The sequence below is a fragment of the Saimiri boliviensis genome, chromosome 10 (genome assembly GCF_048565385.1).
Source record: "Saimiri boliviensis isolate mSaiBol1 chromosome 10, mSaiBol1.pri, whole genome shotgun sequence".
Classification (NCBI taxonomy): Eukaryota; Metazoa; Chordata; class Mammalia; order Primates; family Cebidae; genus Saimiri; species Saimiri boliviensis.
Window position 1 is genome coordinate 16992469 of NC_133458.1, and position 26385 is coordinate 17018853.

The 26385-nt window shown below is 46.3% G+C and overlaps 1 protein-coding gene across 4 annotated transcripts in view; it reads left to right on the top strand.

Moving 5' to 3' along the window:
* DENND2A (DENN domain containing 2A) overlaps positions 1–26385 on the top strand; it is a 121436-nt gene that overhangs the window by 8052 nt on the left and 86999 nt on the right. For all 4 annotated transcript variants that reach the window (XM_039472550.2, XM_039472547.2, XM_039472549.2 and 1 more), the window contains exon 2: positions 23645–23746. In XM_039472550.2, coding sequence (XP_039328484.1) covers positions 23673–23746 — 74 coding nt within the window. In that variant the 5' untranslated portion in view covers positions 23645–23672. The remainder of the gene's footprint in view (positions 1–23644; positions 23747–26385) is intronic.

Genomic DNA, 26385 nt, shown 5'->3' on the forward strand with positions numbered 1-26385 from the left:
ATCCCATTCATTGAATCAGAGGAGACAGATAATACTTTCACTACCTCTCCTAGCTTACCATGGAAATTTAATAACTGCCTGTCTTCTTCCAGCAAACTTTAAAGCGTTAAAACAGGAGGCTTCTATAATTTTATTTGGGCATTTCATGAGCGTGGGAAATACAGACTAAACCTCCCCAGACGACCAGGCAGCAGCATTTGTAAGGGATCACACAGCAAATTACTGTGCATGGTCCAGAGTGAAGTTGGTTGGGGGAGAAGCCACATGCTCTGGTTTGGTTACTAGATAGAAATGATGGAACACCCTAAGACATAGAACTGGTGTCCCCTGAGTTTGGAGTGAGACTAGTCTCTCATCCGCAGACTTGTTGGTGACTGTGAAGATGGAAAGGAACTTCCCGAAGCAGCTTGCCTCGTGCTCTGGAATCTTCAGCCAGGGCAATGTCTCCAACACCCTGGAGACTCAGAGGGATTCTCTACTTAATATTCTGAGCTGCAGATGAGATTTGCTGAGATTTGTCAGGAAGTGTGTGGTCATCCAACCCCAAATGTAACTCCCTGGCATCTTGTGGTGACTGTCATCTGTCATCTGGTCCATTTCATCATCTGTATTTGTGACAATCAACAAACATACACAACCTTCCAGGATATCAGAAGGCGACCAGTGCCCTCTGTTTACCCTCCAGCTGACTGATGCGTCTAACGGGGTGGAAAAACGTCAGAGAAGAGAGAGCTTCTTAATGCCTCTCCAAACAATCAGACTGGAAGATTCCAGCACTGCAGAGAGCCAAGAGAGCTTCTTATGCCAGGCTCGTCTTTAACTGGAACATAGGACAGGCAAGATTCCTGGTCTGGGATGGAGCTGAGAGAGATGGGGATAGGGGCTAAGAGGCTGGTTCTAGGTACACACACAACCCCAAGGTTCAGTCTGCCAATTTATCAGAGAAATCGAGAAAGAGAATGCTCCTTTTGGGACGAAGAGAGAAGCAGAACAGATGCAAGAGTCCCATGAGGCAGATCCACGTGTTCCTTCCCCACACCCCTGAAATCTGGCTTCTATTCCTAACCATCTGCTGAAACCATGTCTCAGGTTACTAATGGTTCGTCCATGGCCAATTCCCTGTTCTTACGCTTCTTCATCTCACTAATGCACGTGACACACCCCTGATCCTTCCTTCTTGAAACCCAAGTCAAGGTGGATGTAAAATGGGTGCAGCGATATATCTGCACCACTTGTCAAAATATGGAAATGCATCTATTCTGGTGGGTGAATAGGGTGCCCCACACTCCCAGGACCACCAACTCTCCCCCCGCCAAGATCTGGCCATTAAAGGGTTAACAATAAGGCCATTCTGATTGTTGGGCTCCTGCACGCCTTTGTCATAATTCTCTTTTTGTTTTTTGTTTTATGTTTTTTTTTTTTTTTTTTTTTTTTAAGACGGAATCTCACTCGGTCACCCAGGCTGGAGTGCAGTGGCGCCATCTTGGCTCGCTGCAACCTCTGCGTCCTGGGTTCAAGTGATTCTCCTGCCTTAGCCTCCCGAGTAGCTGAGATTACAGGTGTGCATCACCACGCCTGGCTATTTTTTTTTTTTTTTTTTTTTTTTTTTTTTTTTTTTTAGTAGAGGCAGGGTTTCACCATGTTGGTCAGGCTGGTCTCAAACTCCTGACCTCATGATCCGCCTGCCTCAGCCTCCCAGACTCCTGGGATTATAGGCATGAGCCACTGCGCCCAGCCCCCTCTCCTTCTTCACTATCTCCCTCAGCTCATCATGCTCAAGTTTCATCACTCCTTCCCAAACTGGACCTCTGAGTTGTTCTTTGTACAGACCGTTAGCTCATTACCTCTCACTGCCTCTCGAATGTACCACTCTCACCTTAGTGTGTCCAAAAGAGAACGTATTTTCCTTACATTCCATGGCCTCCTTATTTCCCTGGGTTAGCAAACCTTCAGTCCTCCTTCTTATTTCAGAACATCCCAACATCTAGCCTGCTGCTGGGTCCGCTTCCCACTGGCTCCAACGTGAGTCCCGGGGCTCCCATTCTACCAGGCTGTCTTCATGCTGCTCAGGGCTTTGCCTTCTTCTTTACTCCATGTGTTGGCTTCCTCGGGAGCATTTTCCCTTTCCCAACTCTTGGAATCCAGTGGAGTCTTTCTTAGCCACCAGACTCTACCACTTTGAAGCAGTCCCTGGCTCCCCTTTCATTGCCCTCCTCTAAATTTCTCCAGTTTATATTCGTTTCATAATGTTTGCTGCCGTAGTTCAAATGTATTCCTCCCCTCCAATCTCTGTTGTTGCTGCTACATACCTCTGTGGTTAATTTTGAATACTGCCTTTCACCCTAGACACGATTCTGTTTTGATTGTCCTGATTGTCTTTTGAGAAATAGATTTTCACAGATTCCCCTTTGGAGTTTTCTGTGAGTTTTATTAAGGATGTGTCAGGCATTCCCTGGACCAACCTTGTCTTTCTATTTTGAGCAACTGCAATCTTTTATTGCCATTTGGTTGATAGGGTTTATATCTTTTATCTCTAGCTTTTTTATACTTGTGTATTATCAACAGCACCTCACAGAGGTCTGTCTTTAGCTTGCTGATTAATTGTATTGATTAATTGTAAATGGATCAATGCTGGCTAAGATTAACTAAGTGAAATTACAGACCACGTGCGATGGCTCACACCTGTAAGCCCGGTACTTTGGGAGGCCGAGGTGGGCAGATCATTTGAGGTCAGCAGTTCGAGACCAGCCTGACCAACATGGTAAAATCCCGTCTCTACTAGAAATACAAAAAAAAATTAGCTGGGCATGGTGGCACGTGCCTGTAGTTCCACCTACTCAGGAGGCTGAGGCAGGAGACTTGCTTGAACCTGGGAGGCAGAGGTTGCAGTGAGCTGAGATCGCACCATTGCACTCCAGCTTGGGTGGCAGAGAGAGACTCTGCCTCAACAACATTAAAAAAAAAAATCCAGCTGGGCGCGGTGGCTCACGCCTATAATCCCAGCACTTTGGGAGGCCGAGGTGGGTGGATCACAAGGTCAAAAGATCGAGACCATCCTGGTCAACATGGTGAAACCCCCTCTCTACTAAAAATACAAAAATTAGCTGGGCATGGTGGCGTGCACCTGTAGTCCCAGCTACTTGGGAGGCTGAGGCAGGAGAATTGCTTGAACCCAGTAGGCAGAGGTTGCGGTGAGTGGAGATCACGCCATTGCACTCCAGCCTGGGTAACAAGAGTGGAACTCCATCTCAAAAAAAAAAAAAAGAAAAAAAAAAACCCTTATAGGCAAAAGGGGATTTCCCATATCTTGAAAGTTAGCTAAATAAAAGTGAACACATTTCCAGGCATTGCACAACTTCTGAGTACAAAACACCAGGCACAGATGGGAAGCAAGCAGAAGTAGGGTCTCAGGTCAGGCAGAGCAGGCTGCACTGGTCTGAGGGTGACCTCCGCCTTACTTTCACAGTCGGCACCATAGCCAGTGCAACCGAGGACTGACAGGTCACTGTGCACCCTGGATTCTGCTGCAAAGGGATGAGGATCAGGTCATCTTCTAGTTCCAAAACCAGCTTTTACAGATTATAACAGCACTTATATGTTGGAGAGTAGTTTAGAGCTTATCCACAGTTGTAAACAAGCTAGGCTGCGTAAGCAGCCCGGCAGGTGAGTTGAGGGCATGGTATTGTTACTAATTCATTAAGAATTAATGTATGCTGGCTGGGTGCAGCGGCTCACACCTGCAATCCTAGCACTTTGGGAGGCCGAAACTGGCAGATCACTTGAGGTCAGGAGTTTGAGACAAGCCAGGCCAACTTCGTGAAACCCCATCTCTGCTAAAAATATAAAAATTAGTTGGGCCTGGTGGTGCACTCCTGTAGTCCCAGCTACTTGTTTGGAGGTTGAGGCAGGAGAATCGCTTGAACCCAGGAGACAGAGGTTGCTGTGAGCTGAGATCATGCCATTGCACTCCAGCCTGGGGGATAAGAGCAAAAGTCTGTCTTTAAAAAAAAAAAAAGGGCCGGGCGCGGTGGCTCACACCTATAATCCCAACACTTTGGGAGGCCGAGGTGGGTGGATCACGAGGTCAAGAGATCGAGACCATCCTGGTCAACATGGTGAAACCCCGTCTCTACTAAAAATAAAAAAAAATTAGCTGGGCATGGTGGTACGTGCCTGTAATCCCAGCTACTCAGGAGGCTGAGGCAGGAGAATTGCTTGAACCCAGGAGGTGGAGGTTGCAGTGAGCCGAGATCACATCATTGCACTCCAGCCTGGGTAACAAGAGCAAAACTCCGTCTCAAAAAAAAAAAAAAAAATTAATGTATGCTGGGCATGGTGGTTCACACCAGTAGTCCCAGCAATTTGGGAGGCTGAGGTGGGACGACTGTATGAGCCCAGGAGTTTGAGTCCAGCCTGGCCAACAAATCAAGACCCTGTTTCTATGTCTCTACAAAAAAAAAAAAAAAAAGCCAGTTGTGGCGGTGCACGCCTGTGGTCCCAGCTAATTGGGAGGCTGAGGCGGGAGGACTGCTTGAGCCCGGGAGTTTGAGGCTGCAGTGAACTGTGATTGCGCCACTGCACTCATCCTGGGTGACAGAGTAAGACCCCATCTCAAAAAAGAAAAAAAATAATTAAAAATAAAAATAGGGTCATGCAAATTCATGAAGCGTTCCATATTAAAAATAATAATAAAAAATAAATAAAAATAGGCCAGGTGCAGTGGCTCACACCTGGAATCCCAGCACTTTCGGAGGCCAAGGCAGGCAGATCACTTGAGGCCAGGAGTTCAAGACCAGCCTGGCCAACATGGTGAAACTCCATCTCTACCAAAAATACAAAAAATAATAATAATAATTAGCCAGGCGTGGTGGTGCAGGCCTGTAGTCCCAGCTACTCGGGAGGCTGAGGCACAAGAATTGCTTGAACCCTGGAGGCGGAGGTTGCAGTGAGCTGGGATTGCACCACTGCACTCCAAGCTGGGTGACAGAGCAAGACTCCATCTCAAAAAACTAAACTAAAAATAAATATATATAAATTTAAAATAATAGAGCATTATTACTTATTAGTATTATTTGGCAGGGTTAAGTTCAGAATAATGGGAAACATTTGCTGAGCACTCTTTCTGGGCTGTGCACCATGCCAAATGCTTTATAGGTGCAATCTCATCTAATCCTTACCAGTCTTTGAAAGTAGGTGCTACCATTATCACCATTTTACAGAGGCGAGAACTAAGGCTTAGAAAAGTAACTTGATCAAGGTCCTGAAGCTCTCCAAGTTCACTGGAATTTAAACCTGGGTCTGTCTGATTCCAAACCCTAATGATATACCCTTTCTCAAGCTTTTTCTCAGAACCCAGGAGCAGCTGCAGGAGTGGCCTCAGCTCCATTCTCTTGTGCTGGCCCCAAGCAAGGGGATGGGAGATGACGTCTCCCTCTAAGATTGCTGCCTTTTGTCCAAATGTGCTGGCAGGGAGCCAGGCCTGGAAACTCTGCTCATGGAAAGAAAGAACAGAAGCCAGCAAAAGAGGGTGGGAAGAGGCTGAGGGGAGGAACGGAAGAGGAGGACAGGAAGGCAACGGAGAAAGGAGGTGGGAAGGGGAGGGCTCTGCGGGCAGCACAGCTGGAGAGGGAGCTGCTGTGCCAGGAAGCAAGCGAACGTGACCTCCGCATGCATTCCATCCAAGTGGGCTGTTCGGTGGTGCGGCACGAGCCTCCGGCCCTGGGAGGCTCAGGCCCTGGGCTTGTCCAGGTGCTCAGAGACCAGGACAGATCACACCGGCTGGTCCTTCCTCCCGTTCTCAGGATTACTGTCCAGTGAGGTCAGATCAAAACCACCAGCAGGAAAGCCTTCAGAGGGAAAAACACCACACAATGGCAGCCTCAGGGCTGCCTCTGGAGGTGGGGGAGCTGGCCCGGCAGGGCCCAGGTGTCACAGCGTGTAGAGTGTGCAGGGGAGGGAGGGGGGGAAGGGAGGAGACGGGGTGCTAGGTACTGTGAGTCAGATCAAATCTTAACAATTTCTCGAGTTCCTACTCTGGAGTGAGGCGTGGAACGCCTGCACCCTGCCCCCAAGGTTCACACGTAGGCGTTAGGCACCTGGATGCTGGAGTCAGACAACTGGGAGTCACTCAGCATCCAAGCAGCCCTGGGAAAAGCTAATCCCTCCCGGCCTAAACTGCCACAGCTGAGAAGGGGAGACAGTAGGAAGCTTCCTGTGAGCATAAAGCTAAATGACTTGTGTAGAATCTTGCTTAGGGAGTAGTAACTGCGCAGTCGGTATCAGCTGTTCAATCGTCATTGCAGCTTAATCTGAGGTGTCAAAACATAAATATGTGAAACCTTCAATAAAAAATGTATGAATAGCCGGGCGCGGTGGCTCAAGCCTGTAATCCCAGCACTTTGGGAGGCCGAGGCGGGTGGATCACGAGGTCAAGAGATCGAGACCATCCCGGTCAACATAGTGAAACCCCGTCTCTACTAAAAATACAAAAAATTAGCTGGGCATGGTGGCACGTGCCTGTAATCCCAGCTACTCAGGAGGCTGAGGCAGGAGAATTGCCTGAACCCAGGAGGCGGAGGTTGCGATGAGCCGAGATCGCGCCATTGCACTCCAGCCTGGGTAACAAGAGCAAAACTCTGTCTCAAAAAAAAAAAAAAAAAAAAAAATGTATGAATAACACGGGAAGCCAACCATAGAAGACATAACACAAGGTTATAGACATTCAGTTAGAAAAAACTTTTTCTTCTTACAACTTTTTCTTTTCTTTTCTTTTCGTAAGAAGAAAAAGCATTCAGTAGGAGCCCATTGCTAATATTTTTTGTTTTTGTTTTTGTTGAGGTAGAGTCTCACTCTGTTGCCCGGTCCCCTGAGTCCCCTGGAGTACAGTAGCGCAGTCTTGGCTCACTGCTACCTCTGCCTCCCGGGTTCAAGTGATTCTCCTGCTTCAGTGTCCAGAATAGCTGGGATTACAGGTGCATGCCACCACGCCCATCTGTTTTTTAAATTTTTTTCTCTTTTTTTTTTTTCTTTTTAGTTGGCAAACAGGATGGAAAGTCAACAGATTTTTGTGTGTGTGTATTTTTAATAGAGACAGGGTTTCACTATATTGGTGAGGCTGGTCTCGAACTCCTGATCTCAGGTGATCCGCCTGCCTCAGCCTCTCAAAATGTGGCTCAATCTCAACTCACTGCAACCTCTGCATCCCGGGCTCAAGGCATTCTCCTGCCTGAACCTGCTGAGTAGCTTGGATTACAGGCACATCCTGCCACACCAAGCTGATTTTTGTATTTTTAGTAGAGACGGGGTTTCACCATGTTAGCCAGGCTGGTCTCCAACTCCTGACTTCAGGTGATCCACTTGGCTCAGCCTCTGAAAGTGCTGGGATTACAGGTATGAGCCACTGTGCCCAGCCTCATGGCTAATGTTATCTGGTAGCTATATGGCAAATGTGTTTTGTTTGGTTGGGTTTTTTTGAAAATCCCCAGGCTGGGCGTGGTGGTACACACCTGTTATTCCAGCTACTTGGGAGGCAGAAGCAGGAAGGTCGAAGCGGTATTCACACCACCACACTCCAGCCTCGGCAACAGAGACGCTGTCTCAAAAAGCAAAAAAAAAAAAAGAAAAAAAAATTAAAATCTCAGCATCCTAATAATAACAAAGAACATTTCTCCCTTCTAAACACACACACACACACACACACACACACACACACACACCCCTCTCTGGGTTTCTGAAGAAGCGAGCTCTTCAACTAACAAAAAAAGAAAGAAACGCTTTCAAGAACATGTAACTGGCAGATCCAGGTTCTCCTGTGACAGCTTCTCAGTGGAAACCTGAGTCCCCCGAGGCAATGGAAAGGAGGGTGAGGAGGAGAATGAGCCCTAGGCAGGGTAACAGGAGCCCTGGGTTCTGCTTCTGCCTCTGTCACCACGTGGCCAGGTGACGGGCTAGGTGACCCACAAAACCCCTGGGCCACAATGTTGTCACGTGCAGCCCTGGTGTCCTCCCTGTCCCCTCCCTGTGTCGGTGTTCAGGAGCATCTCCATGCCAGGGGCTTTTCCAGCATCATTACGTACCATTTTTTTTTCCTTTCTTCCTTGAATTTCCTCACTAGACTGGGACCTCTGGAGAGCACTGTCATTTACAGGCTGGGTTCCCAGTGACACACACTGGGTCACAAGGGGAGAGCTGCTGAGGCCAGGAGGAGGATGTGGAAGGCTGGGTCAGCCAGTGCAGGCGTCACTCCCAACAGGGTCCTGGGAGAAGGGACTCAGCATTTCCTGAAGGCAGATGACTCCATAAATAGACCAGACGATGGGAAAAGGATTTGATCCTCCCTTTCCTCCTGTCAGATCCGGACTCCGCAGCCCCTCGTAAACGTTTTTGACTCACATAGGCCCTGCCAGGGCGTTAGGGGTGGAAGTGGGGACATGAGATGGACTTTCTCCTGTCTTGTAGATCCAAACAAGAACTGAAGAAGGTGTACATGCCTTTTCTTTATTCGTTTACCCACAGAAACGTCTTTGTCCATCTCGGTATAAGGCCAGAGGTTTTTCAGTGGGGTTTTATTGGAAGGAAGCAAGTAAGGAAGAAAATTGTACGCTTTCTGATGCGGTTGCCTGTTTAACTTCAAAGGTTCAGGCAGATCTTCCTATTGTAACGCTTTCTGTATGCTCTTCAGGTCCTCAGAAAGGTTAGGTCTCCTGACATCAGCCTTACTAAGACTTCAGGTGTTCCTACACTTTCAGTGTCGTGAGAGTCTCCTCTGGGAGGGAAAGGGACTTTTTTTTTTGAGACAGTCTTTGTCACCCAAGCTGGAGTGCAGTGGCACGATCTTGGCTCACTGCAATCTTGGCCTCCCAGGATTAAGCAGTTCTGCATCAACCTCCCAAGTAGCTGGGATTATAGGCACCCACCACCACACCCGGCTAATTTTTGTATTTTTAGTAGAAGACAGGGTTTTGCCATCTTGGCCAGGCTGGTCTAGAACTCCTAAGCTTAGATAATCTGCCTGCTTTGGCCTCCCAAAGTGCTGGGATTACAGGCATGAGCCTCCACACCCGGCCAGAAAGGGACTTCTCGAGGGCTGCTCTTATGGCCTCCATAATGCAGAGAGTGATCAGTTCACTCCCAACTTCCTGGGCCAGGCTGGAGGCAAACCTAACAGGGGCTTTCGTTTCCTTAGCAGCCAGAGTTTACTCAGCTCCAGCCATATGGTTACAGATCCATGTTTAAAACAATTATAGGGGCCTGGGGCAGTGGCTCACACCTGTAGTCCCAGCACTTTGGAAGGCCATGGTGGGCGGGTGCCTTGAGCCCAAAAGTTCTTTTTTTTTTTTTTTTTTTTTTTTTTTTAACTGAGATGGGGTTTCACCATGTTGGCAAGGATGGTCTTGATCTCCTGACCTCACCTTGGCTTCCCAAAGTGCTGGGATTACAGGCGTGAGCCACTGGGTCCAGCAGAGCCCAGAAGTTCTAAACTAACCTGGGCAACATGGTGAAACCCCATCTCCACAAATAAGAAGAAGAAAAAAGTATTCAGTGACCTCCTGAAGGGCTGGTGGAGGGTTGGTGGATGGTTGGGGCTGGGATGGGGTTGAATTGTCTCTCGGACCTGGGCATGCTTACTTCACTACACTGGTTTCCTAAAATTCTGTGTTCTTTTATATTCATGAGCACTAAAGGCTCCTAATGGCTGGATAGCTCTCATTTACACTGAGCCTCCAAAAGAGCATTTTAACAGTCTGAGGGGGAGGGGATGTGAAAACTTGGTGAATTTGGATAAAGAGTATATAAATTTTCTGTAAACTTGAAATTATTGCAAAATTACTATTTTTTTTAGATGGAGTCTTGCTCTGTCACCCAGGCTGGAGTGCAGTGGTGTGATCTTGGCACACTGCGCCCTTTGCTCCCCAGGTTCAAGAGATTCTCCTGCCTCGGCCTCCCAAGTAGCTGGGATTACAGTTGCCTGCTACCATGCCTGGCTAATTTTTGTATTTTTAGTAGAGATGGGGTTTCACCATCTTGGCCAGGTTGGTGGTCTTGAACTCCTGACTTCGAAGTGAGCCACCTGCCTTGGCCTCCCAAAGTGCTGGGATTACAGGCGTGAGCCACCGTACCCAGCTTATATTAAGTATTATAAGTAATCTAGAAATTATTCAAAGTACGTAGAAGGGCCAGGCCTGGTGGCGGCTCACATCTGTAATCCTAGCACTTTGGAAGGCTGAGGTGGGAGGATTGCTTGAGGCCAGGAGTTCAAGACCAGTCTGGGCAACATAGCAAGACCCTGTTTTTTCAAAATTTTTTTAAAAATTAGCTGAGCCTAGTGGCTCACACCTGTAGTCCCAGCTACTGAGGAGGCTGAGGTGGGAGGATCACTTGAGCCTAGGAGGTTGAGGCTGCAGTGAGCTGCGACGGCATCACTGTACTCCAGCCTGGTGACAGAGGGAGACCTTGTCTCTTAAAAAAAATTTTTTTTAAATTAAATATATGGGAGGATGTGCATAGATTATATCCAAATACTATGCCATTTTTATGAGACTTGAGCATCCATGAATGTTGGTATCTGGGTAGCATCCTGGAACCAATCCCCGAGGATACCAAGGGATGACTTTATTTCCCGCTAACCGTTGGTTTCCATATAATCACTCTTTGGACCCATTGAAACATTGGTACGGGGATGTGGTTACTATAGACCAGGATCTAAATCTTGGTGGTCTCTAAGGGAAAGGAACAATGAGAATAAAGTATCACTTAGCCTCCCTTCAGGAGATGTGATGGCAAAGCAAAACAGGTGCAGAGTGATGAACTCAGCTGGGCCGGATGCCCTGCAGCTGTAGGCTTGCTGGGCACCTCGGGGCAGACCCAGACACCAACAGACCACAGCAGAGGGGGTTTATATTCCCCCTCTCCCCCACTGTATTTGTTTTTTGTTTGTTTGTTTTGTTTTTTTTTGAGACGGAGTTTCGCTCTTGTTACCCAGGCTGGAGTGCAATGGCGCGATCTCGGCTCACCGCAACCTCCGCCTCCTGGGTTCAAGCAATTCTCCTGCCTCAGCCTCCTGAGTAGCTGGGATTACAGGCACGTGCCACCATGCCCAGCTAATTTTTTTGTATCTTTAGTAGAGACGGGGTTTCACCATGTTGACCAGGATGGTCTCGATCTCTTGACCTCGTGATCCACCCGCCTCAGCCTCCCAAAGTGCTGGGATTACAGGCTTGAGCCACCGCGCCCGGCTTGTATTTGTAATAGCAATATTAATACATGCTTATTATAGAAAATTTGGAAATCTGGGTGGGAGTTTTGTTGTTAAAAATATAGATGTTAGAGAATGGAAAAAAAAAAAAATCAAAGCTTCTTACCCAATGGCAACTACTGTTACTCCTTCATTACATTTACTTCCAGTCATTTTCTTCTGTGTACAGTTTTGAATAGTAATAAATTCCTCCTCCCCCGCCCCTTTTAAACATTGTTTCATTCATTTTGGACACAAGCTTTTGGATTCTATTTCTTTTGGCTAACATTACAACATGAACATTTTTTCCATTTAATAATAGTCTTCTTTTTTCTTTTTAGCTTGAGTTTAAGATTTTTTTTTTTTTTTTTTTTTTTTTTTTGAGACAGAGTCTTGTTCTGTTGCTCAGGCTGGAGTGCAGTGGCGCAATCTTGGCTCAATGTGACCTCCACCTCCTGGGTTCAAGCAATTCTCCTGCCTCAGCCTCCTGAGTAACTGGGACTACGGACTCCTGCCACCACGCCCACCTAATTTTTTTGGTATTTTTAGTAGAGACAGCGTTCACTGTGTTGGCAAGCTGGTTTTGAACTCCTACCTCAGGTGATCCACCTGCCTTGGCCCTGCTGGGATTATCAGTGTAATCCTGCTGGGATTACCAGTGTGAGTCTCTGCACCCAGCCTAAAATTTTCTTTTTAAATAATAGCTTGATTGAGATACTTGATTGAGATGTAATTCACATGCCATATAATTCACTCATTTAAAGTGTATAGTTTAATGTGTACACATTTAAAATGTACCATTTTGGCCAGAGGCAGTGGCTCACACCAGTAATCCTAGCACTTTGGGAGGCCGGGGCAGGCGGATCACTTGAGGTCAGAAGTTCAAGACCAGCATGGCCAAGATGGCGAAACCCCATCTCTACTAAAAATACAAAAATTAGCCTGGTGTGGTGGTGCACATTAGCAATCCCAGCTAGTCAGGCGGTTGAGGCGGGAAAATCGCTCGAACCCAGGAGGCGGAGGTGGCTGGCAGTGAGCCAAGACTGCGCCACTGCACTCCAGCCTGAGTAACAGAGTCAGTGAGACTCCATCTTTAAAAAAAAAAAAAAAAAGTGCATAGTTTTTAGTGTATTCATGGAGTTATGCAACCCATCACCATCAGTTTTAGAAGACTTTCATCACACCAGAAAGAAATGCAAACCTGTTAGGAGTCACTCCTATTCCTCCCACCCACCCACTCCTAACCCCAGCAACCGCCAGTCTACTTTCTGCGTCTCTATAGAATCATAGTCTTCTTAAACATAGTTTAATTTACTTTGTAATATTCCATTGAATAGCTGTATTCCACTAAATAGCTAAATTATGTTTACATTACCATCATATTGCTTAATTTTTGAGCTTTTAATTTTTCAGTATAAGTAAAAGCTCTGAATACTTATGCAAACACATTTTACACCTGTGGGATTGTGTTAGGATATATTCCCAAAGTATAGAAATATATAATCATATAACTGTAAAAAGACAGATCCAAACACACCAAAAAAGTTCCTCCCGTCCCACTTGATTAACAGATGTTTCCGAAGTGTGGCATGGTGTAGAAATACAAAACAGTTGCTGATCTTGAGGAGCTGAGCAAGACAGACATTTGTGATAATGAGCTAGAGTCTAGTTCTAGTCTAGATGAGATAATGTGAGACCACGAAGGTAATTGTCAAAGGAGCACTAGACTTGGATTCCAAACATAGATCCGTTACTTTTGAGTTACTGTATGAACTTAAACATGTGACCTAACCCCCGAGATTCAGTTTCCTCATCAGAAAAAAATGGTAGGAACATTAACATTGATTTCTGTAGAGATCAGAAACAAAAAGGTTTCTCAGCTGGGGTTTCCGGCCTACCTGAGAATAGAGAGAAGGAAGAGCACATTTAAATATTTGGAAGTTGAGGTAAGTTGGAACCTGACTCCTAGTTTGCTGATCTGTAATACACAAAAGAAACAAAAGGAAGTGTACTTTTTAATTCAAAAAATACATTTATCTGAATTCAGACTGTTAAAACATATTTTAGCTGTATTAGCATATTTCATAACTTTGTAACTCATGCTTTAATGATGTGTAGCAAACTCATGCTAGCCTTTATCAGAGAGGTGACCCTGGCAGTTCTCAAGCATTAACTCTGGAGGACTGACACCACTAAAACTTTCTACACACTGTAATTTAGTGTTCCTATGCAAGATGGCCACGAAATTGCACTTCCTCTGTTTCTACCCTCTAGAGAATGGTAAAAAGGCATGATCGCAAATACCATCAAGTCCAAAGTGTGTTTCTATCCTACTAAGGTAGCCAAATGCATCTCCGTATGCTAGAATGTTCTGAAGATGTGCAAAAGCCCTTCCTGGGTTTATGAAAGTGAGAATGATATGCCTCTTTTGCTGCCTCTGGCATCCGGCACATCACAGAGTGTGGTCAGACCAGTCTGCAGTCTGACTGCCTGAGCCACAGATTCCCAGTGGCTTCATTGGTCAAACAAACTGACAGGTGTCAGGAAAATACTGATCAAGTTGTTAAAGTATTATTGTCAATCACTGAGTATTTATAATGACAGAAATTCCTGAAATTACTCCGGTGATGCTCCTGGTCCTGAGGCCTCTAGAGTACAGGGGAGCTTTGATATTGAAGGCAGTGGAGGGAAGAATCAGCAGGGCAGAATCTCCAAGCATCAGCATCTGGGTTTAAGGAAAAGGTGCATGCATTTTGTGCTGGTAACACCTGCGTCAGATTCCCAAGATGCTCTGAAATATACTGGAGTAAAATACTGCCTTACAGGCCAGGCATAGTGGCTCACACTTGTAATCCCAGCATTTCAGGAGGCCAAGGCAGGCAGATCTCCTGAGGTTGGGAGTTCGAGACCAGCCTGGCCAACATGGTGAAACCGCATCTCAACTAAAACTAAAACTACAAAAATTAGTCAGGCATGGTAGCACGCACCAGGAGTCCCAGCTACTTGGGAGGCTGAAGCACGAGAATCGCTTGAACCAGATGGCAGAGGTTTCAGTGAGCTGATATGGTACCACCACACTCCAGCCTGGGTGACAGAGTGAGACTCTGTCTCAAAAAAATTAATTAATTAATTAATTTTTTTTTTTTTTTTTTGAGACGGAGTTTCACTCTTGTTACCCAGGCTGGAGTGCAATGGCGCGATCTCGGCTCACCGCAACCTCCGCCTCCTGGGTTCAAGCAATTCTCCTGCCTCAGCCCCCTGAGTAGCTGGGATTACAGGCACGTGCCCCCATGCCCAGCTAATTTTTTGTATTTTTAGTAGAGACGGGGTTTCACCATGTTGACCAGGATGGTCTCGATCTCTCGACCTCGTGATCCACCCGCCTCGGCCTCCCAAAGTGCTGGGATTACAGGCTTGAGCCACCGCGCCCGGCCTAATTTTTTTTTTTTTTTAAAGACAGGGTTTCACCATGTTGGTCAGGCTTGTCTTGAACTCCCGACCTCAGGTGATCTGCCCACCTTGGCCTCCAAAGTGCTTAGATTACAGGCGTGAGCCACCGCGCCCGACCAAATTAATTAATTTAACGAAAATACTACTTTACAAAGGAGAAGGCAAAATAGTATTTCTGATGCTGACTGACAATGCAAGTGACATGAAAATAAACCCCATGATTCAACTCTAGACCAGCAACTCTGTTGCAATGCTCGTGAACTCCCTGGGAAACTTAGAAATGCAAATTCCTACATCCTACTCTGGCAGTCTGCTTCGGTTTGGTCTAGGGTGGATCCAGGACTCCTCACTTTTGGTAATTGTCCCTGCTGATTCTTCTTTTTTTTTTTAAATAATGGCTTTATTGGGATATAATTCACATACTATGAAATTCCCTCTCTTAAACCATACAATTTAGTGGTTTCTAGTATACTTACTGTGTTGTACAACAATCACCACTCTCTAATTTTAGAACATTTCCATCATCCTGCCCCCCAAAATCCATACCTATTAGCAATCACTTCTCACTTCCCCCTCACTCAGACTCTGGCAACCACTAATCTTTTTGTCTCTGTGGATTGGCCTGTTCTTTTAGTGTGTGTGTGTGAGATGGAGTCTTGCTCTGTCGCTCAGGCTAGAGTGCAATGGTGCAATCTCGGCTCACTGCAACCTCGGCCTCCCAGGTTCAAGTGATTCTCTCCTGCCTCAACCTCCCAAATAGCTGGGGTTACAGGCATGTGCCACAACACCCAGCTAATTTTTTGTATTTTTAGTAGAGACAGGGTTTCACCATGTTGGTCAGGCTTGTCTTGACCTCCTGACCTCAGGTAATCTACCCGCCTCTGCCTCCCAAAGTGCTGGGATTACAGGTGTGAGCCACTGTGCCCAGCCAACATTCACCATCTTACACTGTACAGTTCAATGGCTTGTGGTGTATTCACCTTATTGGGCCACTATCTCCACTATGAAATTTTAGGACATTTTCTATCATTCCAAAAGAAGCTCTCACCTATTCATAGCAGTGAGGCACAATTTCTCCCTCCTCTCCACCCTTGGCAACCACTAATCTACTGTCCATCTCTGTGAATTTGCCTGTTCTAAACATTTTATATAAATGGAAGCATATAATATGTGGCCTTTTGTGTCTGGCTTCTTTCACGTAGCAGGTTTCTCTGGTTCACCAATGTTGTAGCATGTAATAGTGTGCTTCATTCCTTAATATGGCTGAATTCCATTGTACAGATAGACCACTTTTTAAAATCCATTCATCAATTGACCAACACTTCCACATTTCATTTTATATTTATGTATGTATTTATTTTGAGTCAGGGTCTTGCTCTGTTGTGTAGGCTGGAGTGCAGTGGTACAATCAAGGCTCACTGCAGCTTCAACCTCCTGGGCTCAAATGGTCCTCCCCCTCAGCCTCCTTCCTAGCTGGGACTACAGACGTGCACCACCACACCTGGCTAATTTTTTTATTTTTTATTTTTTGTAGAGGTGGGTTATTGCTATGTTGTCTAGGCTGGTCTTGAACTCCTGGGCTCAAGTCATCCTCCTGCTTCAGCCTCCCAAAGTGCTGAGGTTACAGGTGTGGGCCACTGTAACCAGCCCATTTTATATTTAAATCACTTCTTGCTTTAAGATTTAAGGAGAAACCGGGCGCGGTGGCTCACACCTGTAATCCCAGCAATTTGGAGGCCTACGGGGGTGGCGGATCACCTGAGTTCAGGAGTTCGAGACCAGCCTGACCAACGTGGAAAAACCCCATCTCTACTAAATATACAAAATTAGCCGGGCATCATGGCACATGCCTGTAATCCCAGCTACTTAGGAGGCTGAAGCAGAGGAATCGATTGAACCCGGGAGGTAGAGGTTGCAGTGAGTCCAGATTGCACCATTGAACTTCAGCCTGGGCAACAAGAGTGAAACTCTGTCTCAAAAAAAATTTAAGGAGAATCAGGTTGTTAAATTTTTTCCCCCTGGGGCTTAAGCCTGTCTAGATTTCTTTTTTCCAGCAGTCTCTAAAGCAGTAATATCCAAACTTCTTTTTTTGGGTGACTTTAACAGCAAAGTTTTTGTGGACTATGTATCATCTCCCATGTTGCCACCATAAAAACCCCACCAGGCCAGGCACAATGGTTCACACCTGTAATCCTAGCACTTTGGGAGGCTGGCGGGGGGAGGATCACTTGAGCCCAAGAGTGCAAGACTAGCCTGGGAACATGGTGAGACCCTCATCTCTACAAAAACTAAAAAAGCAGTTAGCTGGGCATGGCAGTGCGCTCTTGTAGTCCCAGCTACTTGGGAGGCGGAGGTGGGAGAATTACTTGAGCCCAGGAATTAGAAGCTGCAGTGAGCCATGATCACAACATGGCACTCCAGCCTGGGTGACTCCGCAATATGCTATCTAAAAACAACAACAACAACAACAACAACAAAAACCTATCAGAGTTAATAGAAAAAATGTTACTACTACTGTTGATGAGATCTCAATGGCACTTTTTAAATTGTCTAATATCATAAACACGTAATTAATGTTCAGAATAAGATATGAACAGTGCGGCCAGGCGCAGTAGCTCACACCTGTAATCCCAGCACTTTGGGATGCCGAGGCAGGCAAGTCACCTGAGATTGGGAGTTTGAGACTAGCTGGACCAACATGGAGAAACCCCATCTCTACTAAAAATACAAAATTAGCCCAGCATAGTGGCACATGCCTGTAATCCCAGCTACTCAGGAGGCTGAGGCAGGAGAATCGCTTGAACCCGGGAGGCGGAGGTTGCGGTGAGCCGAGATCGCACCACACTACACTCCAGCCGCCTGGCCAACAAGAGCGAAACTCCAGCTCAAAAAATAAAAATAAAAATATATGAACAGTGCTTTGTTATCAAAAGCAGCGGTCTGAGAGGCCAGGCCTCAGACCACTAGGCATTGTCTTGCTTTTAAGGTCTAGCCCTTAAGGTTGAGCTGGCTTCACCAGGCTGGTGTTTCCGGATTGCCTTTGCGGGATTCCCAAAAATGGCAGCAGAAGAAAGAGAGCAGTGGGCAGGCAGGCTGAGCAGGATTCTAAAGGAGCTGCCAGGTCCCCTGAGGGCTCCTCTCCCCTCAGGCACAGCCCGCTTCTCCTGGTCCTTCTCCAAATGCCACAGGTCCGCAGCTGCTCCTGTGAGAATTGCCCTTGGGACCTGATCTTGCTTACATCCTCTTCCTGCTTGTGGGAAAACACTTTATATCTGTTTTAAATTCTTGACCCTTTTTCTGAGAGCTATTTGTTGTGTAATTAATGATTTGACATTTTAGAATTCTAAGCCCCTTTAAAAAACAAAAAATAGTGTGTTCAGAGATAAGGCTGGAAGGAACTGTAATATTCTGTATGCATAACATCTAGCAGTGTTAGTCTGGAGCAACTAAGTTTTCTGTGGGCTTTTGAGACTGATCAGATGGATCTCACTATGAGATCTCTTGATCGATCTCTCAAAATTAAAGGTAATTCAGAGATGTGATTGGGAGTAAGAATATCTCTCAGCAACGGATGGCCAAGAGAGTAAACCACAGTTCCTAACAGGATTAAAAACTCAGGGAGCCCAGCATGGTGGCTCCCACCTGTAATCCCAGAAATTTGGGAGGCTGAGGCAGGCGGATCACGAGGTCAGGAGTTAGAGATCAGCCTGGCCAATATGGTGAAACCCCGTCTCTACTAAAAATACAGAAAAAAAATTAGCCAGGTGTGATCTGTAATCCCAGCTACTGTAATCGCAGCTACTCAGGAGGCTGAGGCAGGAGAATTGCTTGAACCTGGTGGGTAGAGTTTGCAGTGAGCTGAGATCACGCCACTGCACTCCAGCCTGGGCAACGGAGCAAGACTCTGTCTCAAAAAAAAAAAAAAAAAAAAAAACTGAGGGAGACTCTCCCACCTGGCTTTTTTTCTTAAGATAAGTTAAGCAAGGCTGAGCACAATTGCTCATGCCTGTAATCCTAACACTTTGGGAGGCCAAGGTAGGAGGATTGCTTGAGCTCAGGAGTTCAAGACTAGCCTAGGTAACATAGTGAAACCCCATCTCTACTAAAAGAAATTTTTTTAAATTAGCCACTCATGGTGGTGCATGCCTGGTGTCCCAGCTACTCAGGAGGCTGAAGCGGGAGGATTGCATAAGCCCAGCAGATTGAAGCTGCAGTGAGCCATCATCGTGCCACTGCACTCCAGCCTGGGTGACAGGGCGAGACCCTATCTCAAAAAAAAAAAAAAAGTAATTGAAAAAGCCCCACAAAGACACTAGTCAAATGCAGTAGTGAGAAGCCGGGCCCGGAAGAGTAGAATAAGGAGTCGGATACATAACTGACTGTGAACAATCAATTGAGTTAATGAACAGCCTTCAGACCAGTCCCACCCAGTTTCTTAACTTCTGAACCCTCAGGCAACATCAGCATGATGTCAGTGCCCAAACAAAATTCTTGAGCCAAGAAAAGATTTTGCAGCATTCACTTTAGCAAGAACAACAGGGTTAGATTATGAACTGGGTTGATAAGCATAAATCTGCTAGAGATGTTAGAATTTTAAAAATTTTTTTCTTCAGTTTGTAGGACTTAGTTTCTAAAACTTGTGTTCAAGCCTACAAAAAAAAAAAAAACTATATGAACTCTTGTGTACTCATCAGCTAGCTTCAAAATTTGTATGATGTTTTTAGTCTAATTAATTTTAAAAAGAGTCAGCTCTGTTGCCCAGGCTGGAGTGCCGTGGGGCGATCTCAGCTCACTGCAACCTCCATTTTCTGTATTCAAGCGATTCTCCTGCCTCAACTGGGTTTACAAATGCCTGACACCACACCCACGTAATTTTTGTATTTTTACTAGAGACAGGGTTTCAGTTACACCATGTTGGCCAGGCTGTTCTCAAACTCCAGACCTCAAGTGACCCTCCCTCCTTGGCCTCTCAAAGTGCTGGGATTACAGGCAGGAGCCACCACACCCATACAGGCTAATTAAAATTTTTAGTAATAAGCCCATCTGTTTAATGGGAAGTTCTGTTTTTATAGAAAGCAGTTGAGTGGGAAAATGTGTTATTACATCAACGATTCCATTATCTCTCTTGGAATATAGTCTACTTGAATCACAAGACCAAATTGCCTAAAAAGAAATAAGGAACCTTGGGTTGTATAAAAACTCAAGCTGTCTTAAAGCCCAGTCCTTGGGTTTCTTGGGAGGGAGAGCTGCTCAGGCCAGGACATTGGCATCTAAGGCCTTTGATTTACCATATTTAAATGCAGATTCCGGAGCAGGCCTCAGACACTTGGTTTTGGTACCTCTCGGTACTCGGAGAGGCGCCCAGGAATCTGCATGTCTGATAGGCTCCCCAAGTTGACTGGAACAGATCCCCTGTTGACCACACTTTGGAAAATAGTTCTATCTCACAATCCCAGACCTGTAAAGTGATAATGAAGTTAATCATGGTAATTTAAGTTACAGAGCACTCCCAACTAGCAAATTCAGCTGAGTTCGTTACTTAATGATTTTTTTTTTTTTTTTTTTTGAGACAGGAATCTCACTCTGTCACCTGGGCTGGAGTGCAGTGGTACAATCTTGGCTCGCTGCAACCTCCATCTGCCGGGCTCAAGCGATCCTCCCACCTCAGCCTCACAAGTAGCTGGGACTGCAGGTGTGCACCACCACACCCGGCTAAATCTTGTATTTTTTGTAGAGACAGTGTTTTGCCATGTTGCCCAGGCTGGTTTTGATTCCCTGAGCTCATGTGATCAGCCTACCCTGGCCTCCGAAAGTGCTGGAATTACAGGCATGAGCTGCCATGCCTGGCCAGTTAACAATTGCTAATCACCAGAGACAAAAAGGGAAAAGTCAATTTTTTTTTTTTTTTTTTTTTTTTTTTTGAGACAGAGTTTCACTCCTGTTGCCCAGGCTGGAGTACAATGGCACGATCTTGGCTCACCACAACCTCCGCCTCCCGGGTTCAAGCGATTCTCCTGCCTCAGCCTCCTGAGTAGCTGGGATTATAGGCATGTGCCACCATGCCTGGCTAATTTTGTATTTTTAGTAGAGACGAGGTTTCTCCATGTTGGTCAGGCTGGTCTTGAACTCCTGACCTCAGGTGATCCACCCGCCTTGGCCTCGCAAAGAGCTGGGATTACAGACCTGAGTCACCACACCTGGCTGCTGAGTGCCTTTTATGCAAGGAATTGTGTTTCTTTGGGTCTTAATATCTTATTTCTAAAACAGGCCTAATTTTTGTATTTTTAGTAAACACAGGGTTTCACCATGTTAGTCAGGCTGGTCTCGATCTCCTGCCCTCAGGTGATCCACCCGTCTCGGCCTCCCAAGGTGCTGGGATGACAGGCATGAGCCACAATGCCTGGCCTTGTAGCAGCATTTTTAATATCTTTGTGTATTCAGAAATGCTGGTGGGCTGATTGCTGAGTGTGCAGGGGTATTCTGTGCCCCCCTCAATGCCAGCCTCTGAAGCCCTGGCACTTGCTTCTCAGTATATGGCATCAGCCGTTCCTCTAGAGATGGTGGTTTTCGTGCTGGAAGTTATTACTTCTGATGGGAAGTGAGTTCACTTAAGTACTGTGTTGTTTAAGTGCTTCTTGTGATCTTTGACCTCCAAGTTCATACATGCATCTCTGTGCATTAGACGCAGTGGGGTTTTTCCCCTTTGGAAAAGCTGTCCTTCCTGAGAGCTAGAGGGAAACTGTTTTCTTGAGGGCATGGGGGGAGGTACAGGGTGGATTGTGACCCAGGTACAGTCCTGGTGATCTCGATGATGGCAGAGACTGTGTCTTACACACCTTTGAGTCCCCCAGTGCATCCTGCACATGGTCTGGCACCTTGTCGTAGTGCCAGTGAAGAGATGCCAGCATGGAAGAGAGCTGCTAGCTCATATGGAACAAGGTTGGATTCTTGTGGGTTTGGTCTGCGTGGAGGGTGGTGGTGGGGGTGGGGAGGGGCTGTTCTCCCTGACGTCCACTGAGGCCCTCTGCCAGATGCTGGACAGAAAGTAGTGTCTGTGGGCCTAGCCAAGTGGAGGGATTCCAGGAGCTTTCAGCTCTGCGGAACTTTCTGAGAGGGACAATGAGTTCCTTCCTGTCTCTGAAAGGCCTTTCAGGGCTACCCTGCAAAATAGGATGGGCAAGCCCTGGGGCCTGGCTTCTTTAAAGAGGCAGGCTTGATTACAACACAGATCTAGCCCCACAATGTGTGCTTCTGAGTTTCTGGGTAGGGGAGCAGCTGAGCTCCGTGGACAGGCCGGAGCTCCATGCCCCTGTCCACCCACACACACACAGTTGGCAGACCTGTCTGTCCCCTTCCTTGTTCCTTCTGCTCATGGCTCCCCAGCCCCGCTCTTGTTCATTTGTTGCCCATGTGCACTTTCCTCTTCTTTTTCTCCTTCTCTCTGGCATTCCTCCCTTCTCTGCTTGTTCCTAAGAGCTATCTTCATGTCTTGAAGTTCTGCCCTTTGATTTCTTGGTAGGGAGAGGATGCCCAGGCCAGGACATCAGGCAGCCATCCTGGGAAATAGGGTAGGAATCTTGGAAACTGGAGAAGGAGTTGGGAGAGGGCTTCCCTGGAAAAGTAACATAAATACCCAGTGTCTTGATATGCCTTGAGCTCTAGTCAAGGAGGTGACTCCTTTCCACTAAGGAGGACCGGCCATCTGGTGTTTGTGCCTTGCAGAAGAACCGCGTGGCGCATCGTGTCGGCCTTCTCCGATGGGCCTCATCTTGCCGGCACCTCCGCCTGAGCAATGTCCGTTTGTGCTCGTGTGGAGAGACACTTCTTCCCACAGAGTTCTGAAGGACTTGCTATGAAGTAATAAAGTTTAATCAGTTACTTCAGTTCATGTCGGGGCCAGTCACCAGTCTTTAACTGCTATTTCCAAGCTGAGATTGTGGCCTTGGTATCCACACAGGCCTTGCTATTGGGGAGGGTTCAAGGAACTCAGTGGGATTCCTAGGTTTGCCAAGACCATCTCCTGGTGTTCTTAGACCAGACAGATGACCTTGTGACTGGGTGTTTCTTCCTCCTGGTTTGGAGCAGCTGGGAGAGGCTCCCATGGGGGGCTCTGCGGACAAGGGTTTACACCCAGCATCAGGGCTTGCAGAAGGGTAGAGTATCCCTGTGAAGACAACTCCACTCTGGTGTGTGGTTTATGACTTGTGTCAAATAAAGGGGCAACTACTTTATTCTTTGGGGACTCCTAGCTCATCGCAGTGGTTCTCAGAGAACCTCAAAAAGCACTGGGTCTCATTGTTATTTATGTTTTGCTTTCTAAGTTTGTATGCTTTCTTAAAATTGTTGGTGACCTTAGCTAAAAGATATAAACAGTCTAGGACATCCTTGAAAGAAAAATAAAAAATAAAGAGGACCAGGCACAGTGTCTCATGCCTGTAATCCCAGCATTTTGGGAGGCTGAGGCGGTCAGATTACTTGAGACCAGGAGTTCGAGACCAGCCTGGCCAACAGGTGAAAACCCATTTTTACTAAAAATGCAAAAATTAGCCAGGTGTGGTGGTGCATCCCTGTAAACTCAGCTGCTGGAGAAGCTGAGACACAAGAATTACTTGAGTCCAGGAGGCGGAGGTTGCGGTGAGCCAAGATCACACCCCACTGCATTCCAGTCTGGGAGACAGAGCCAGACCCTGTCTCAAAAAAACAAACAAACGAACAGAAAATATATATACAAAGAGGTTGGCATGAGTTTTAAATCCGGGTGGACCTCAGGATTGCACCCTTGCCCCACCTGCTGGGCCGGGGATTCTGAATAGTATGTTCTTTCTACCCCCTGCCCCCCACCCCACTCCTGGGTTGAATCTATCAGGAATTAATAGCTTGGGGTGTGAGCCCTAGATTTGCTCCCCTTCAAGGGAGGCCCAGCTGTCATGGCTCACTGGGTGTGCATCTTTGTCCCCGCAGGTGACCTGGAGCTCCCCTCGGTGCTGACATGATGACAGTGTGCAGGCCGGCCAAGGGCAGCCGCAGCCAGACTGAAAACCTGAGCTACACATTGGCTGACAAGTAAGAATGCTTCTCCCGTAAGAGTGTAGACACTGGCCCAGCTTCTTACTCTCCTACGCCTTTCCTTCTTCACTGATCCTACTTCCTTGAGCTAAGGAGCCCTTTTTCAGGTCATTCTAATGAGCTTCCTGCAGACCACCTCCATGCATGGCACTCATGTAAGGCTACAGGCTAAAGGGGTCAAGAGAGACTCTGATTAGTTCCCGGTGTATGGAAAGGATGATCCCCTGGCGACTTTAGCCCTATCCTCATGACGCATTCCAATCCCGGGTTTATTCTTCTAACTACTAGGATGTTCAGGTATTTTACTTATGTTTGAGCCCCAAGTCTTTTCAGCTGTACCTGTCCACAGTCAGTTTTCCCATCTAATGTCAGTGTGGTTGTTTCCTTCTCCCGAGATGGAGCCCCATCTCTGATCCTCTCACATTTCACAAAGCAGTTGGCAGACACTGAGGGGTTCTCAGCTCTGCACCCCAGAACCTTATGGGGCGAGAGAATCCTTATGGCCTTCATGGGGCAGGAGAATCCTGGAAATAGGAACTCTAGAAACTAGCAACCACGTGGAGCAGGAACTCTGTCCTTGGGGACTCGTAGAATGGTGGCGGCATCCTTGCCTCTGTTGCTTGAGTTTTGTAAATCCAGTGTGAGCTTTCAGCAAGCCATCCTTTGTTCCATCCGAGTTTTCAGACAGAGCTTCCACAATTGCAAAGTCACTCCATGTGTTTAGGCTCTTAGACAACAACTGAGATACTTAGAATAACAATGGTTACCATTTATTGATACCAAGATTTATAATGTATGCTGTACTTTGGGCATATTACATATGTTAACTCATGAATTCATTCATTCATTGAATATTCGTTGACTAGCTGCTATGCACCAGGCATAGCGAACAACATAAATGTGGCCTCTGACTCATGAAGTTTCAGTCTACAGAAGACAGATGAAAAACTCAGGATTCAAGTCTCAAGTCCCTCAGTTCCAAATCCCATGTGTTTAGCCACTAGGCAATAGTGCTTTACAGCACACATTACATTAATAACCATGTTGTAGATCATCAGTCATCCCCATGCAGGCACTAACCTGGATTGTTGTGTTTTTATTATTTATTTATTTACATACATTTTTTGAGACGGAGTCGCACTCTGTCACCAGGCTGGAGTGTGTGATCTTAGCTCACTGCAACCTCTACCTCCTGGGTTCAAGCAATTCTGCCTCAGTCTCCCAAGCAACTGGGACTACAGACGAGTGCCACCACGCCCAGCTAATTTTTTGTATTTTTAGTAGAGATGAGGTTTCACCATATTGGCCAGGCTGGTCTTGAACTCCTGACCTCGTGATCCACCTGCCTTGGCCTCCCAAAGTGCTGGAGTTACAGATGTGAGCCACCACACCCAGCCTTGTTATGTTTTTAATGTGTGTGTCTGTCCTCTCTCTTCATCTTGCCTCTAGTACTGTGAGAGCAAGGACTGTCACTTCCGCCTTTTGAACCCTCAATGAAATAACAAACTGATTCTGATTCTGACTAAAATCCGAATTCATGCTAATGTCCCCAGTGGTGACGGAACAATTTAAAAATATTTTCTCTTTTGTAAACACACTGTTATGAATCCTAATTGCTTATTTAAATAAGTAATTCTGCCTTGATAGCCATCTTTAAAATAGGAAAATGTGTTTGCCAAAAAACTGTGTTTGCATTTTCTCAAATTTCTAATTTATGCTGTACAACTAACAACAGTGGAATAATTTATGTGCTAATGTCTCCATTGAGGAAGAAGTCTTTACACAAACAACCTTTGGAATAGAAAGCTAACTAGTAATAGGATGCATGAAATTGCTAATTATTCATCCCTCATGGTGAACCTTAACTGGAGTTTCAGAATTTCCATGCAGTCAGATCTATACATTCAGAAAATGGACACCGTGAGGTATCAGCTAATGTTCGCACATCTGAAGTCACTGTGCTCAGTCATAACCTTTGCTGGTGGAAGAATGTTCGCATTTGAAAATGCAGATACTCTCATTCATGTTAGACTAATTTTAAAATGTTTTTCTTTCAAAATACATATATATTTTTTATTTTTATTTTTTATTTTATTTATTTATTTATTTTTTTTTTTTTGAGACGGAGTTTCGCTCTTGTTACCCAGGCTGGAGTGCAATGGCGCGATCTCGGCTCACCGCAACCTCCGCCTCCTGGGTTCAGGCAATTCTCCTGCCTCAGCCTCCTGAGTAGCTGGGATTACAGGCACACACCACCATGTCCAGCTATTTTTTTTGTATTTTTAGTAGAGACGGGGTTTCACCATGTTGACCAGGATGGTCTCGATCTCTTGACCTTGTGATCCACCCGCCTCGGCCTCCCAAAGTGCTGGGATTACAGGCTTGAGCCACCGCGCCCGGCCTATTTTTATTTTTATTTTTGAGACGCAGTCTAACTCTGTCGCCAGGTTGGAGTGCAGTGGCGCGATCTCGGCTCACTGCAACCTCTGCCTCCTGGGTTCAAGTGATTCTCCTGCCTCAGCCTCCTGAGTAGCTGGGACTACAGGCACTCACCACTACACCCAGCTAATTTTTGTATTTTTAGTAGAGACGGGGTTTCACCATGTTGGCTAAGATGGTCTCAATCTTTTGACCTC